The sequence below is a fragment of the Diabrotica undecimpunctata genome, chromosome 5 (genome assembly GCF_040954645.1).
Source record: "Diabrotica undecimpunctata isolate CICGRU chromosome 5, icDiaUnde3, whole genome shotgun sequence".
In the NCBI taxonomy this organism is placed as follows: domain Eukaryota; kingdom Metazoa; phylum Arthropoda; class Insecta; order Coleoptera; family Chrysomelidae; genus Diabrotica; species Diabrotica undecimpunctata.
In genome coordinates this window covers 73644771-73658609 of record NC_092807.1, presented here as the reverse complement: position 1 = coordinate 73658609, position 13839 = coordinate 73644771, and the positions used below count along the sequence as shown (strand labels likewise).

Below are 13839 nucleotides of genomic sequence, written 5' to 3'. Positions count from 1 at the left end.
GTATGCTGGTATCGGCAACTGGACCCTCTTTTACAACTTCCAGTTGTATAAAAATGACAAGGGACGGTTTTCTCTCCGCACCAGTAACTATGCGGATTGCAAAAGACTAACACCTGGACTTCGGTGTCTTTAAAGATCTCCTCCACCATATTTCGGATAACCCTCCAATCTAATTGGCGGCACTCCAACTTTGGCATGGCTAACTTTTGCACGTCGGACTCTAGTGCGTGCTCTCTCAATTGAAGTAAGGCTTCCCATACATCTCGGTAGGTAGGTAGGCCACGGGCAGTGTCTTTTGTTACCAGGTAGAAAAGGTAACGTGATGCATCTTGGAGTTTCAGGGTTTTACCAGGAGCTGGCACTTGGCATTAAAGTTCTGCAACTCGACCAAACTTCCTTCGAAAGACGGACGCTAACCCTAGTGCGTCTTTGATACTGGCCGGGATGGTAAGGGCCAGCGAGTAGTCATCGGGGAGCGCGAGTAGATCCTGCTTTTCTTCAGTTGTAACACCATGTCTTGCTTTACCGGTACCTCCATAGGCACCCATGAATTCCTCAAACGTGAGGTCAGACACATCTTGGACTTGGTTTACTTCCACTTCTTCATCTACGTCGTGGTCACCTTCGAAAGACGCCAGCCGGTTATGGTGTACTATCATCGGCTTCCCCCTGGAAATCTTGCTTATTAGGTAGATGACATCGTTGATCTTTTCCATAATTAAGTATGGGCCTTCCCAAAACTGCTGCAATTTGGGATAACAACCTTTTCGTTTCTTGGGATTATACAGCCATACTTTGTCGTTCTTCTTAAAGCAACCCTTTTCGGCTTGTGTATCGTACCGTTTCTTCATTCTGTCACTAGCGATCTGAAGGTGGGAATGGACCAACTCATGTACATCGTCCATTCTTCTTCGTAATTCGATCACATAATCTTCACCTGCTACATCTTCTCCAGGTCGACACCCAAACTCTAGATCACAAGGTAGTCGCATTTCGCGTCCGAATAGGACTCTGGCTGGTGTCTGGCCTGTTGATTCGTTAACAGCAGATCTGTAGGCCATTGTGAAGAACGGAAGGTATTGGTCCCAGTCTCGCTGATGATCGGACACCATCTTTGTCAAATACTTGCCAACTGTCCTATTCATTCGTTCTACCATACCATCCGATTGCGGATGATACGCGGTAGTTCTTGTTTTCTTCATGCCTAGTCTATCACATATTCCTTGGAATAGATCGCTTTCGAAGTTCCTGCCTTGGTCACTATGGATCTCCAAAGGCACTCCAAATCGTCTGATATATTCTTGGATCAACTTATCTGCAACGGTGGTGGCCTTCTGGTCTGGAAGTGCGTAAATCTCGACCCACTTAGTGAAGTAGTCCATTACTACCAGCATGTACTTGCCTCCATTTTCACTTTCTGGAAATGGTCCAGCGATGTCCAAAGCTATTCTTTCGAACGGGCTTCCAACATTATATTGTCTCATAGGAGAGACAATAAGGTAAGGGGAGAGACAATAGGAGAGACAATAAGGTAATACCTTTTTCGGTAAGGCCCGTTACTCGTAGCACAAATAGTACATTTCTTACACCAGTCTTTTACGTCGTCGGAACTGTTCATCCAATAAAACCGTTCCCGAATTCGCTGAAGGGTTTTTTTTACACCAAAATGCCCTCTTGATGGACTGTCGTGTAACTGACGAAGTACTTCGGCTATTCTGCTCTTTGGACTCACCAACTGTCTTTTCTTCTCTGAACCGTAATCATTTTCCAGGACTCGTTTGAGCAAGCCATCTTTCATGATAAATGAGTCCCACTGGGCCCAATACATCTTAACTACTGAGCATAGGTTTGATATTTCCTGCCAAGGTGGTCGACGGTTTTCCTCTTTCCATTTTCGGATTTTCTGTATAACTGGATCTCTCTCTTGTTCTTCCCTTATCATAGTAGGCGTCCAGTCGTCGTTGACCATCGTTGTTCTTAGCACTGCTGCTTCCTTGGATTCCGTTTTGTAGCAGTGGGAACACTCTGCTGGACATGGCCTTCTGGAAAGAGAATCAGCGTTTCTGTGGCTAACTCCGGCCCGGTGCTCAATCTTAAAACCGTATTCTTAGAGTCGTTCGATCCACCTGGCTATCTGACCCTCTGGATTCTTAAACTGCATCAACCACTTAAGGGCGGCATGGTCAGTTCGGATTAGAAACTTTCTGCCATAGAGGTATTGATAGAAGTGCTCTACTGATTTCACTACTGCTAGAAGTTCTCTTCTCGTGACACAATAATTCCGCTCAGGTTTTGAAAGAACTTTACTAAAATATCCGAGGACTCGTTCCTGTCCTCCTTGAATCTGAGACAGCACTCCTCCAATTCCCACATTACTTGCATCCGTATCTAAGATGAACTCTCCTTCTGGCAGTGGATACCCTAAAATTGGTGCTGTTATTAAATGCTTTTTCAACGTTTCAAAGGCATTTTGGCAGTCTGTATCCCAGCGGTAATCTCTTGCTTCCTCCGTAAGTCGCGTTAATGGCTTAGCGATATCTGCAAACTTCTTAATAAACCTCCGGTAGTAAGTACATAGTCCAAGAAAACTTCTCACTTGATGTTTGTCAGTTGGTTTTGGCCATTCCTTAATGGAATCGATTTTTCCCTTATCCACGGCCACTTCTTCTTTACTGACTATATGACCCAGATAATTGACTCTACCTTGAAATAGCTGGCACTTCTTGGGGTTTAGCATCAATTGGGCAGCTTTAAGTCGATTAAAAACGTTTTCTAAATTCCTCAAATGATATTCGAATGTCTCCCCCAAGACGATTATGTCATCTAAATAAACCAGGCATGTTTTCCAAGATAACCCTCTCAACACATTTTCCATAAGCCTCTCAAATGTCGCAGGAGCATTACAAAGTCCAAATGGCATAACCTTGAATTGCCACAATCCAGATCCTGTGGTGAAGGCTGTCTTTTCTTTATCTACTGGGTCCATTTCTACCTGCCAGTATCCAGACTTCAAATCCAAAGTAGAAAACAATTTACTTCCAGCCAATGTATCCAATGTGTCATCGATCCGAGGCAGAGGATAACTATCTTTCTTGGTAACGTTGTTCAGCAAACGGTAATCCACACAGAACCTCGTCGTTCCGTCTTTCTTCTTAACCAGGACCACCAGAGAGACCCATGGGCTCGTAGAAGGTTCTATCACCCCGTCTCTCTTCATTTCCTGAACAATCGTTTCAGCTTCCTCTCTTTTCGCCTGTGGTAATCGTCGAGCTGTTTGACGAATTGGCTTAGCATTAGTATCACCAGTATCAATTTTATGCTTAACAACGGTAGTTCTTCCCGTCTTTCCTCCTTTCGGTACGAAAATATCACGATACTGCCGAAGAAATTCCCTTAATTTCCTTTTCTCCATCTGATTTAGAGACTGTCCTGCAACTGCAACCATTTGGTCGAATTTGTCGTTGGAATTATCAGATGTTGTCGCCTGACGGATTATGGATGTCACAGGTACACAAGTTCCTACTTTTGTCTCTTTCTTTATGGTCACTGGGTAGTCGTTGACATTGAGAAGTCTCACAGGAATTTCCTTAGCCGAAGTCACCAATTCTTTTCCAATTATGATTCCACGGCCAACCTCATCGTCGTGGTTCCAAGGCTCCATCATAACAGGTCTCCCTTCGTCCACCATTCCCTGTAGCCGCGCTACTATGATCGTTTTGCTTCTCGCAGGCACGACTGTATCTTCTGTAATGGCTGCTTGCACAGTGTTGTCATTATGTGGATGGAGAAATGCCTCCTCGTTGCCAACTTTGATTACTTTATTCTTAAAATCCAATTGGAATCCATGCATATTTATTACGTCCATTCCTAATATAACATCCTCTTCGATGTCAGCAACTATAACAGTATGAACAAACTTTTCTGCTCCAATTCCCAATTGTACCTGGATTTCTCCATGAATGTTGGCGTTTTCACCTGTAGCGGTCCGAAGTCGCAACCTCGTTGGTAACAGTTTCTTACGGCTGTTTATAACTGTCGGGCGTATAATGGTTCTGGTCGCTCCGGTATCCACCAACAACGTATGCCTTCTACCATTTATTTCTCCATCTACATATACACTATCTTCACGACATTTCAAAGAGGCTATTAGTATAAGAGGGTCTTTGGAAAAGTTCCGGGTCTAGATCCTTCGCCGAAATTTCTACAACACAACAGAATTAGTCATCATATATTTACAGTTATTTTAGGCCATGATATTTATCGTAACAATGTGTACATTCCGCCAGTAACACAATGTTACAAATTTTTAAGCTATGGACACACCAAAACAAATTGTAAAGCAAAAGAAAAATGTATGAATTGTGGTGAACTTAAACATACCGATGATTGCACCATGAAATGTTTTTTTTGCAAAGGTCCACATGTTTCAACAGCGCGTACGTGTCCGGAATATTTACGTCAAAAAAATATTAAAGAATCTTACGAAAATTTAACTTTTTTTGAAGCTAGTGAATAGATTCCCAAAAATTACATAGAAAAAGACAAATTTATTTTCAACTCAAAAGATTTTCCGTCCCTTCCGAGTAATAGTACTAAAGTAAAACCCCTTAATAGGGGCTTTACCATCAGAAAGAAGAACACAGAATTTCAAATCTTCGAAAAGGACATTTCAGCAGTTAGTATCAAATACAAATAATAAAAGAAGAGTAATCCAACAAAGTTATGATAGGAATGCACATGATGAAATCTTTATGTTCCAAACGGTAGACCAGAGAATTACTCCTCTTTAACTGCCTTATCTCAATCTAAATCTCCAATACCCTCCAATCGGAATCAAAATCTTCTAATTCATGTAATGTAAATCCAAATTCAGCCTGGAATGCCGGTGCATCGCATAGTAATTATAATTTCGATACAATACCTTCACAAGATTTACCTTCACCTAAAATCATGTTTAAACTTTATTAACATTTCACCAGATAATTTAAATATGGTTAAAAAACTTGTACTTTCCCATTCTAACCTTAGGTCCTATAAGGACTTAGACAATTATTCAGGTGATGATTAATAGGTTAAAACTTAGAATGATCCTAAAAACAAAAATAAAAATCATTCAATGGAACATCAGAAGTATCAATTCAAATAGGGATACTCTGATTGATTTAGTCTCTAAAGAAGACCCAGATATAGTAGTTATTAATGAAACTTGGCTTAAAGAAGATTTCAATTTTACTCTAAAATTTTATCACATTATTAGACAAGATAGGGATGATGGCTATGGTGGGGTAGCTACCTGTATTAAAAATTCTATTTCATTTCAGACTATTAAAAAATATAATTCAGACAAAATTCAATATACTATAACAAAACTTAATGACATATTCCTAATAAATATCTATTCAAGTTCAAATAACGAAATATCAGTGCCTGTTCTAAATTCCATGTTAGAAAACCTAAACATAAAAAAATTAATCATTATGGGCGATATGAATTCTCATCACCAATTTGGGATAAATGTTTAATTAATAAAGGTGGTAAAAAAATAGTTGACTTTATATTTGATAACAAGTTGACCATCCTAAATAATGGTTCAGCAACCTTGTTTCAGCTTCCCAACAATAATATCAGTGCTGTTGATTTAACAATCGTGAGTAGTAATCTGGCTTTGTGTACCAAATGGAGAATTATTAAAGACTGCGGTAATAGTAACCATTTTCCCACATACATAAAAATCAACGACATTGAACTATCAGATACAACTTTTGTAAAAAATTATAAAATGAGAAATTCTTCAAAAGCTGATTGGGATCTTTTTTATGATGAAATATTAAACACCCTAGTAAATTTCTCAATAAATAAAATAAATTACAAACAATTCATGTCAGTTATCAATAAAGCAGCAGATGTTTCGATTCCTTATAAAAATTGTAGGATACAGGGTAAACCATTCAATCCTTGGTGGGATGAAGAATGTACATTATGGATAAAGAAACATAAGGAAGCTTTGCACATATTTGACTCATCACCATCATTAGAAAATTATTTGTATGTTAAACATATGCACAAACTAAGCGTAACCTTAGATTAAAAAAGAAAAATAAATTTAGATATTTATTTAAAAAATTTTAAATAAAAAACAATTTTGTGAAACATTAAATAGAGGATCCAATATTACATATGTATGGAATAAAGTAAAAAAAATTTCAAATCATAATAATTGCAAACATTTTTATAATCCTTCAGATAACATTAAAAGAGAAATATTATATAATATGTCATCAGTTTCTATTGATCCTGAATTCCGTTTACTTCACACTAACCAAGAATTTGAACTTATTTCAATGTCAGAAATTGACACTGCATTGTTCAATAAAAGAAATTCTGCCCCGGGAATTGATGATATTTCTTACTCAATGATAAAACATCTCCCTCTAAAAGCCAACAAAATCCTCCTAAATATATACAATGAATGTCTTAAAGGAGAACCATTACCTAGCGATTGGAAAAAATTTAATATTCTCAACATCTTAAAACCCTTAAAGGACCCACTTCTTCCGAATAGTTTTAGACCAATTGTTTTATCCTCTTGCATACTAAAAACTTTAGAAATCATTTTAAAAAATAGATTAGATTGGTTTTTAGAACATAATCTCGTTTTCAAAAATACTCAGGCAGGTTTCAGAAGAGGTAGAGGAACTGCCAACAGTTTAGCCCTCCTTCATACCTTCATTTCAGAAGCCTTTGAATCTACCCATTCAGTCCTTGCCGTCTTCATTGATATTAAATCAGCATATGATGATGTGAATATATATAAACTTTACAATTACAAAATTTAAATGTCCCTTGTTCTATAATTAATATAATTTTTAAAATTTTTCAAAACAGGCTTTTATAAACTAGATCCAATAACGGTGACTTTTTGGACCCGTCTGTAGCAACTAAAGGTTTACCCCAGGGTTCACCTTTAAGCACAATTTTATGTAATATATACATATTGGATCTATTTTCCATTTTTCCTAAAGATATAAATATTAATGGGTATGCTGACGATTTAGTTTTATATGTTAAAGGATCAGTCATCCAACAAATGGTTAATAAAGTCGATATGGTATTGTACAATGTACAAGAATGGTTGTTAGAACATGATCTATCTCTTTCTATAGACAAATGTGAAGCTGTATGGTTTTCGAAGGGAAAACGAAAAAATTTTACCCCAGAAATCAAACTTAGTAGCACAATTATACCATTAAAAGATCAAGTTAAATTTTTAGGCATAATTTTTCAAAATCATCTCAAGTGGGACAAAAATGTTGATAATATATTAGTTAAAACAAAGAAAAATATTAATATTTTACGCCCATATCTCAGAAATGTATTAATAAACTTGACACAGTATTTTTTGAAGGGCTAAGAATTTCTTTAGGTTGTATGTGTTGGATATAGATAAATAAATTTAAATATTTTCTAGCAGTGTCATCTATTGGCTACTTTACTAGTTGAATAATGTATCACTTTCCTTTTTTAGAGTAGTAGCAAAATTACCATGGTACAATGAATACACAAGGTATGATACATAATGTTCCAAAATTGGTTCGCTTTCGCGCATGACGTAGTCAAGATCGCTTATTCCCGCAACATTTGAATGTAGTTGTATAGGAAAGACTTTTAATTTTAAGTTTTTTTTATATAATTTGGCTAATTTAATTATAGTAATTATAAAGAGATGATAAAATTATGTTAGTATAATATTTTCCTTTATAAAACATAGATATCCTTTATAAGACAAGTTTTAATTATCTTTTATTACACGTAGGTACAGGTTAATTAACTTATACTCCAGAGTTCGATATTTCAGATGTGAAATATCTGTGTACCTCTATTACCACAGAAAAGTGGTAATGGAGGTACACAAAATTTGTACGTATATATACCTACTGAACTAAACACAAAATCAAAATAAATAATGACAAAGTCAACTTTATTTATATCGATTGAGCTAGCTGGCCATCGAATATGAGTGTAGTGAGGGCACACAATATTGCACAACATTTAAAATGACATTTTTGTAACATTCACACATAAAATTATCTTGGTATTGTTTATAATAATGATAACATTGTATATTTTAATAATGATAACATGATTTAACAAAGAAAAATGTTATTTTGGAAGATGCTAAATTGATTTCCTCCGAAACAGTTCTTATTGCAAATTGCATAGCAGGCTGAGGCTAATTTCTTACTTAACAAATCGATATGAAAAACCATTAAGGTTTCATGACTAATAATTAATAAAAATAAAGATTTAGACTTACGTCGTTGACCTAGAAGTAGTAAGAAGCTGCTCAACATACTTTTTGGACTCTCTGTGTTCGCCTCCTTGTACGCGTTTCTTTTGGTTGGTTAAAAGGGTAGCCGATGTTGATTTAGGCAAATAAAGACTAGGTACTGCCTCAGGTTTGAGTTTTAGACCCTTTTTAGAAACGTAATTTAAAAGTTCCTGTTGTAGATTTCTTTGGTAATCTTCAGTTTTAAAATGTGTATAACAAATTCTTGCAGTATTACAATTAAAATTATCCTATCTACAACAAGATATAATCCACAGTTTTCTGGTCACGCTATCTTTAGTAAATGTATGAAACCTAAAGATTTTATCTTCATTGTCACTATTGCAACAAGCAATTGCACAGCGTACTTTGAAAAAGGTACAAAACCAGATATACAATGGCAAATAACTACTATATACTATATACTATACAGTATAAATAAATAGTAACTAAACACCATTTGTATAAAGACACATATATAAGCATATATCAAAATTATTTTTCTATTATAAAATAGATGACTCAGTCAGTATTAAGATACTTTAAAATATATTTATTATCTCATAACTTGCAATTTGCAAAAGTCACCATTGATAACCGATATTATTGTTGAACTTTTGTTTTTATACAAGCTTTCTGTCTTGCCGGTGTAAAGTCGTCTGAAGTCGATATTTATTGTGTTTTGCGTTTGAACTAATTTGTGTCTTATTTTCATATTATTATATTGTTTGATAAGTAAATTTTGCATATAATAATCGGTAGGTTATAGTAATGTGTATATTTTTTATTTTACTAAATTTCATTATAACTCATCTAAAAAACCATTGTAAAACAAATTGTATTGAATTGTAAAACAGATTTTTCTCTATTGTACTCTATTTTGTTTTTATTTCAGTAAAACTGCTTGGAAGTGAGTGACAGTGAATCAGAATAAGCAAATCTACTACTATTTACCTATTCACAGTATTTCCTCTGCAGAAAATTTTTAAATTTCAAGGGATTTGCATACAAAAAGAGTACTTATATTATTACTATATGAAAACAAAAATAAATATTTTGCCTGAATCTCTAAGAGAAGTAAAGGTTTTACGCTACTGAAAATATATTTTTTATTCAATTATAACCAAAACAAAACATTTAAAAAAAAATTAGATCACTTTTTAACCATAATTTCAAAATTAATGTGTACGTTAAGCTGTAATAATGGGTTCAAGGTGGTTCAGGCGATCTTAACTACGTCACACTCCTGGGCCAGCTGTCAAATGTCATGCGCAATATCATACCTTGTGTATTCATCGTAAACTCCATTCGCTTAGCTCGGGCATATTTTGACAGATTCATTGTCGGAAACCTACAACACAACAATTCCTACTTCTCAGTATTAATAGCTCAAGTATCCTACTATTGCAGACTTCTTTCTTTAAAAAAAGAAGAATTATTCTAAATAGTGGAAGTGTATACAAAACCCATCAAATTTTGGGTAGTATATATTTAAAAAATATATTTTAGTTGTTATAATTTAACATACCTACACACATGTCCAAAAGTTTGGAATACGTACAAATAATATATCTACGCCTATTGTGGTTTTAAACTAGTTGTTGATATTCATTCTCGAGCGTTTTTAAATGAAAATGATAAAAAATTTGAATCGTTTTTGTATGATTTTGGTCACATTCAACTGATTAGCGTATTTACACATTATTTCAGTCTTTAAGGCTGTTTTATCGGTGCACCAAAATCTAGGGACAGTGTTTTCTCTGTTATTTACCGACAAAATGTCTCGAAATTTGGACACGTTATTCGAAATTATGTTGCCTTTAAACTGATGGTTTTACTTTTTTTATTTTTTTGAAACTTCTGTTGAAAAATTGGAATATACTGTTTAACGTTCTATTATAACCAAACTTTTTACGCCCATCACTCGAAAGAGTTTTTTTTTCTGTAATCGTTGATTTTTGTTTCACCTTTCTGTGTCCAGTAATAATCGAAAAAAGCGTGTTCCAACTTTAAAGAAAATTGCTAAAAAATACTGAAATCTAATAGTGAAACGTGTTACTTATCATCGGCGCTTAGTTTCATCGTTATCGCCTTCGTGACGTCAAATCTCATGAACGTACGGTCAATTAGTTCGTGTTAAAACTAATTTGAATGGAGAATAATGTATTTGTTGTCATTAAACTACCCGTCGGCCGGCGGCACTGAGTAAAGATGGTCTCGCGTAAGCAGTGTAGAAAAGTAAGTGATACGCCCATTTCAAATCGCAGTGTACTTGAACTGCTAAAACAGCCTTAAATTTGAATTGAGCCGTTTAAAAATGCCTAGAAACGTGATATCTGATTTTGACAGATCTAGAGTAATTGCTTTGTTACAACAGGGCTTTAGTCAAAGTTATATCGCGAATATTGTTGATGTTACTCAGAGTGCTGTATCAAAAATTAAAAAAAAATTCCAAGATACAAATGACGTCAAGGATCGACCCAGAAGTGGTAGAAGTCGATGTACAACAGCAGCACAAGACCGGCAAATAACATTGATAGCTCGTAGAAATCGTCTGGAATCTACAAGTGGTATATCCAGAGAAATTTCTAGGCTTCAAGGACTGAATATTTCACGGCAAACAATAACACGTAGACTAAATGCGGTAAATTTGTATCGTAGAAGACCGCTACGTGTTCCTAAACTAACCTACCAACACAAAATAGTAAGGTTGCAATGGGCTAGAGAAATGGTACATCATGGTCCTAACTGGAATAACGTGATGTTCTCTGATGAGTCAAAAATTGGCTTGGTATCTGATTCGCGAAGAACACTGGTTTGGAGGGCCCCAGGACAAGCCCGACTAGAAACAGCAAAACTGCGTGTCCCATTTGAAGGTGACAGTATTATGGTTTGGGGTGGTATTATGAGTGGTACACGGACGCCACTGCTGGTTCTGGAGAGAAGAGTCACTGGTGCTGTGTACATCGAGGAAGTTTTAAATCCTGTCGTACGTCTATTCCGAGGAGCAGTAGGTGATGAATTTGTGTTTATGCATGACAACGCACCTCCTCATCGAACAGCAGCAGTACAAAATTTTCTGGAAGAAGAAGGAATATCTACATTACAGTGGCCTTCGAATTCCTCCGACATGAATGTTATTGAACATGCTTGGGACATTCTCAAAACACGCATCAAGAAGCGAAACAATCCTCCTATTACACTTCAAGAACTAAAAGATGCTGCTCGTGAAGAATGGGAGAGAATTCCGCAAGCCCAGCTCGACCAGTTAATGGGCAGCATGCCAAATCGCCTACAGGCATGCATAAAGGCCAATGGAGGAAATACTAATTATTAGTTTTATTAAAAATTATTTTTTTCTATACTAATTTATTTTTAAATGTAAGTTGTACATTGTAAGTTTTTCACTCCAATAGAATAAAGAATTTTTTTGCATATCGTTTATCTGGTTTTGAGATTTATTTAGTATTGTTGAGTATTAAAACAAAATAATGTTTAACTATTCAGAAGATTTTAAATATAAAAATCAATAAAATGCTGAAATATTCCAATATTCCAAACTTTTGGACATATGTGTATTTATTATATGGTGCAGATAAATAAATATTGATTGTCGGTAATTCGCAAAGTTCTATTTTATTTACTATTTAGTTTGTTTACTATTAATATTGGCTATGAGTACGTGTGCTTGGTTGTATAGTAATTTCCAGCCACTTTTAGTCTGTCAAAAAGTAACTAACTTCGCAAAAAAATAATTACTAATTTCACTAGACAGTTCGGACTTGGAATAGCGAACCGAGTATACCATGCAAAATTACAGTCATAGAGTAAACACGTGTTTCATTTTGTTCATCAAATCTCCATTTTTGTTCCAGAACTTTATAATTTCTCAATAGGTCATGGGCCCAGACGATTAAGTGGAAGATTTCCGATTAGTTCAAATAGTGTAGTACGTGTTCATTCGGTAAAAAGTTAGTGGATTAACAGTATCGAAAATGGCTGTAAACTATCTTACAAGTGTACCGCGTTTAACCGGTAGGGACAATTACCAGGACTGGTCGTTTGCGGTTGAGAATGTCTTCGTTCTAGAAGGATTGTCCAAGTGTATCCAGGGAACTGAAGAAGACACAACACTTGTTGCCAAAGCTAAAGCTAAGTTAATATTGACATTAGATCCATCCCTATATTTGCATGTAAAAGATGCTTGCACGGCGAAAGATGTATGGGGTACGCTAAAAAAATTATTCGAAGATTCAGGTTTTTCGAGGAAAATAGGATTGCTTCGAACGCTGATATCTTTACGGTTGGAAAACTGCAATTCCATGGAATCATATGTTAATCAAGTGATCGAAACGGCTCAGAAATTGAATAGGACCGGCTTCAAGATTGATGACACGTGGGTGGGTCATTACTTTTGGCGGGACTTCCAGAAAGGTATATGCCCATGATTCTAGCTATCGAACATTCAGGAATCGCTATTACCACCGACGAAATTAAATCGAAATTGCTTGATATGCAGATAGACGGCGCTAGCAGTGGAAAGCAGAAAGCTTTTGCTACAAAGTCGAGTGAAGTTAGCACTAATCATGTCAAGAACGTCAACAAGAAAGACAAGAGAAATATAACCTGTTTTCGTTGTAAACAGAAAGGTCATTTCATGAATAAGTGCCCTAATGCTAATAATAATGCGTTTAGTGCAGTGTTTTTAAGTAGAAAATTTAAATCTACAGATTTTTATATCGATTCTGGATGCAGCACGCATCTTACAGCTAGAAAAGATTGGTTGAGAAATATTCGAGATGGTAGTATGTCCAATATATCTGTGGCTAACAGTGAACTATTAACGGTAGAATGTGCTGGTGATGTGATGATGACCACAATTGTTGATAATAAGAGATCTGAGGTAAGCATAAATAATATATCATATGTTCCTGATCTGACAACAAACCTTTTATCTGTTTCTCAACTGATAAAAATGGAAATGATGTTATATTTAACAATGCAGGTTGCAAAATATACAATAAAAATGGATTGATTGCAACAGCTGATTTGATAGACAATGTATATCGTTTAAATTTTGAAATGCCCAATAAGCAGAAAGCTTTTATGACAACTACAATTAGTAGTGAAACATGGCACAGAAGATTTGGTCATATAAATTATAAAGACTTAAATCTAATGAAGAATGGTTTAGTAGACGGTATAAATTGCAACAGTAATATAACAAACAATGATGTATGCTGTGAGGGAAAGCAGACTAGACCCCCATTTAGTTACACAGGTAATAGAGCTAGTGCTTGCTTGGAGATTATCCATGCTGACCTGTGTGGACCGATGGAGATGACTTCATTAGGAGGTTCTAGATATTTCTTTATCCTTCAAGATGATTTTAGTAAGATGTCTTTTGTATATTTCCAAAAGGGTAAAGATGAAACTTTTCAAAATTTTAAATCTTTAGTAGAAAAACAGAAGGATACTAAAATAAAGATTTTGAGAACCGATGGAGGTGGTGA

General features: G+C 35.5%; 1 protein-coding gene across 1 annotated transcript; it reads left to right on the top strand.

Moving 5' to 3' along the window:
* The first annotated feature begins 12321 nt into the window (after positions 1–12321).
* Positions 12322–12774, top strand: LOC140442273 (uncharacterized). Its single transcript, XM_072533349.1, has one exon. It carries the CDS (start codon positions 12322–12324, stop codon positions 12772–12774), a length of 453 nt encoding a protein of 150 aa, XP_072389450.1.
* Positions 12775–13839: the final 1065 nt, after the last annotated feature.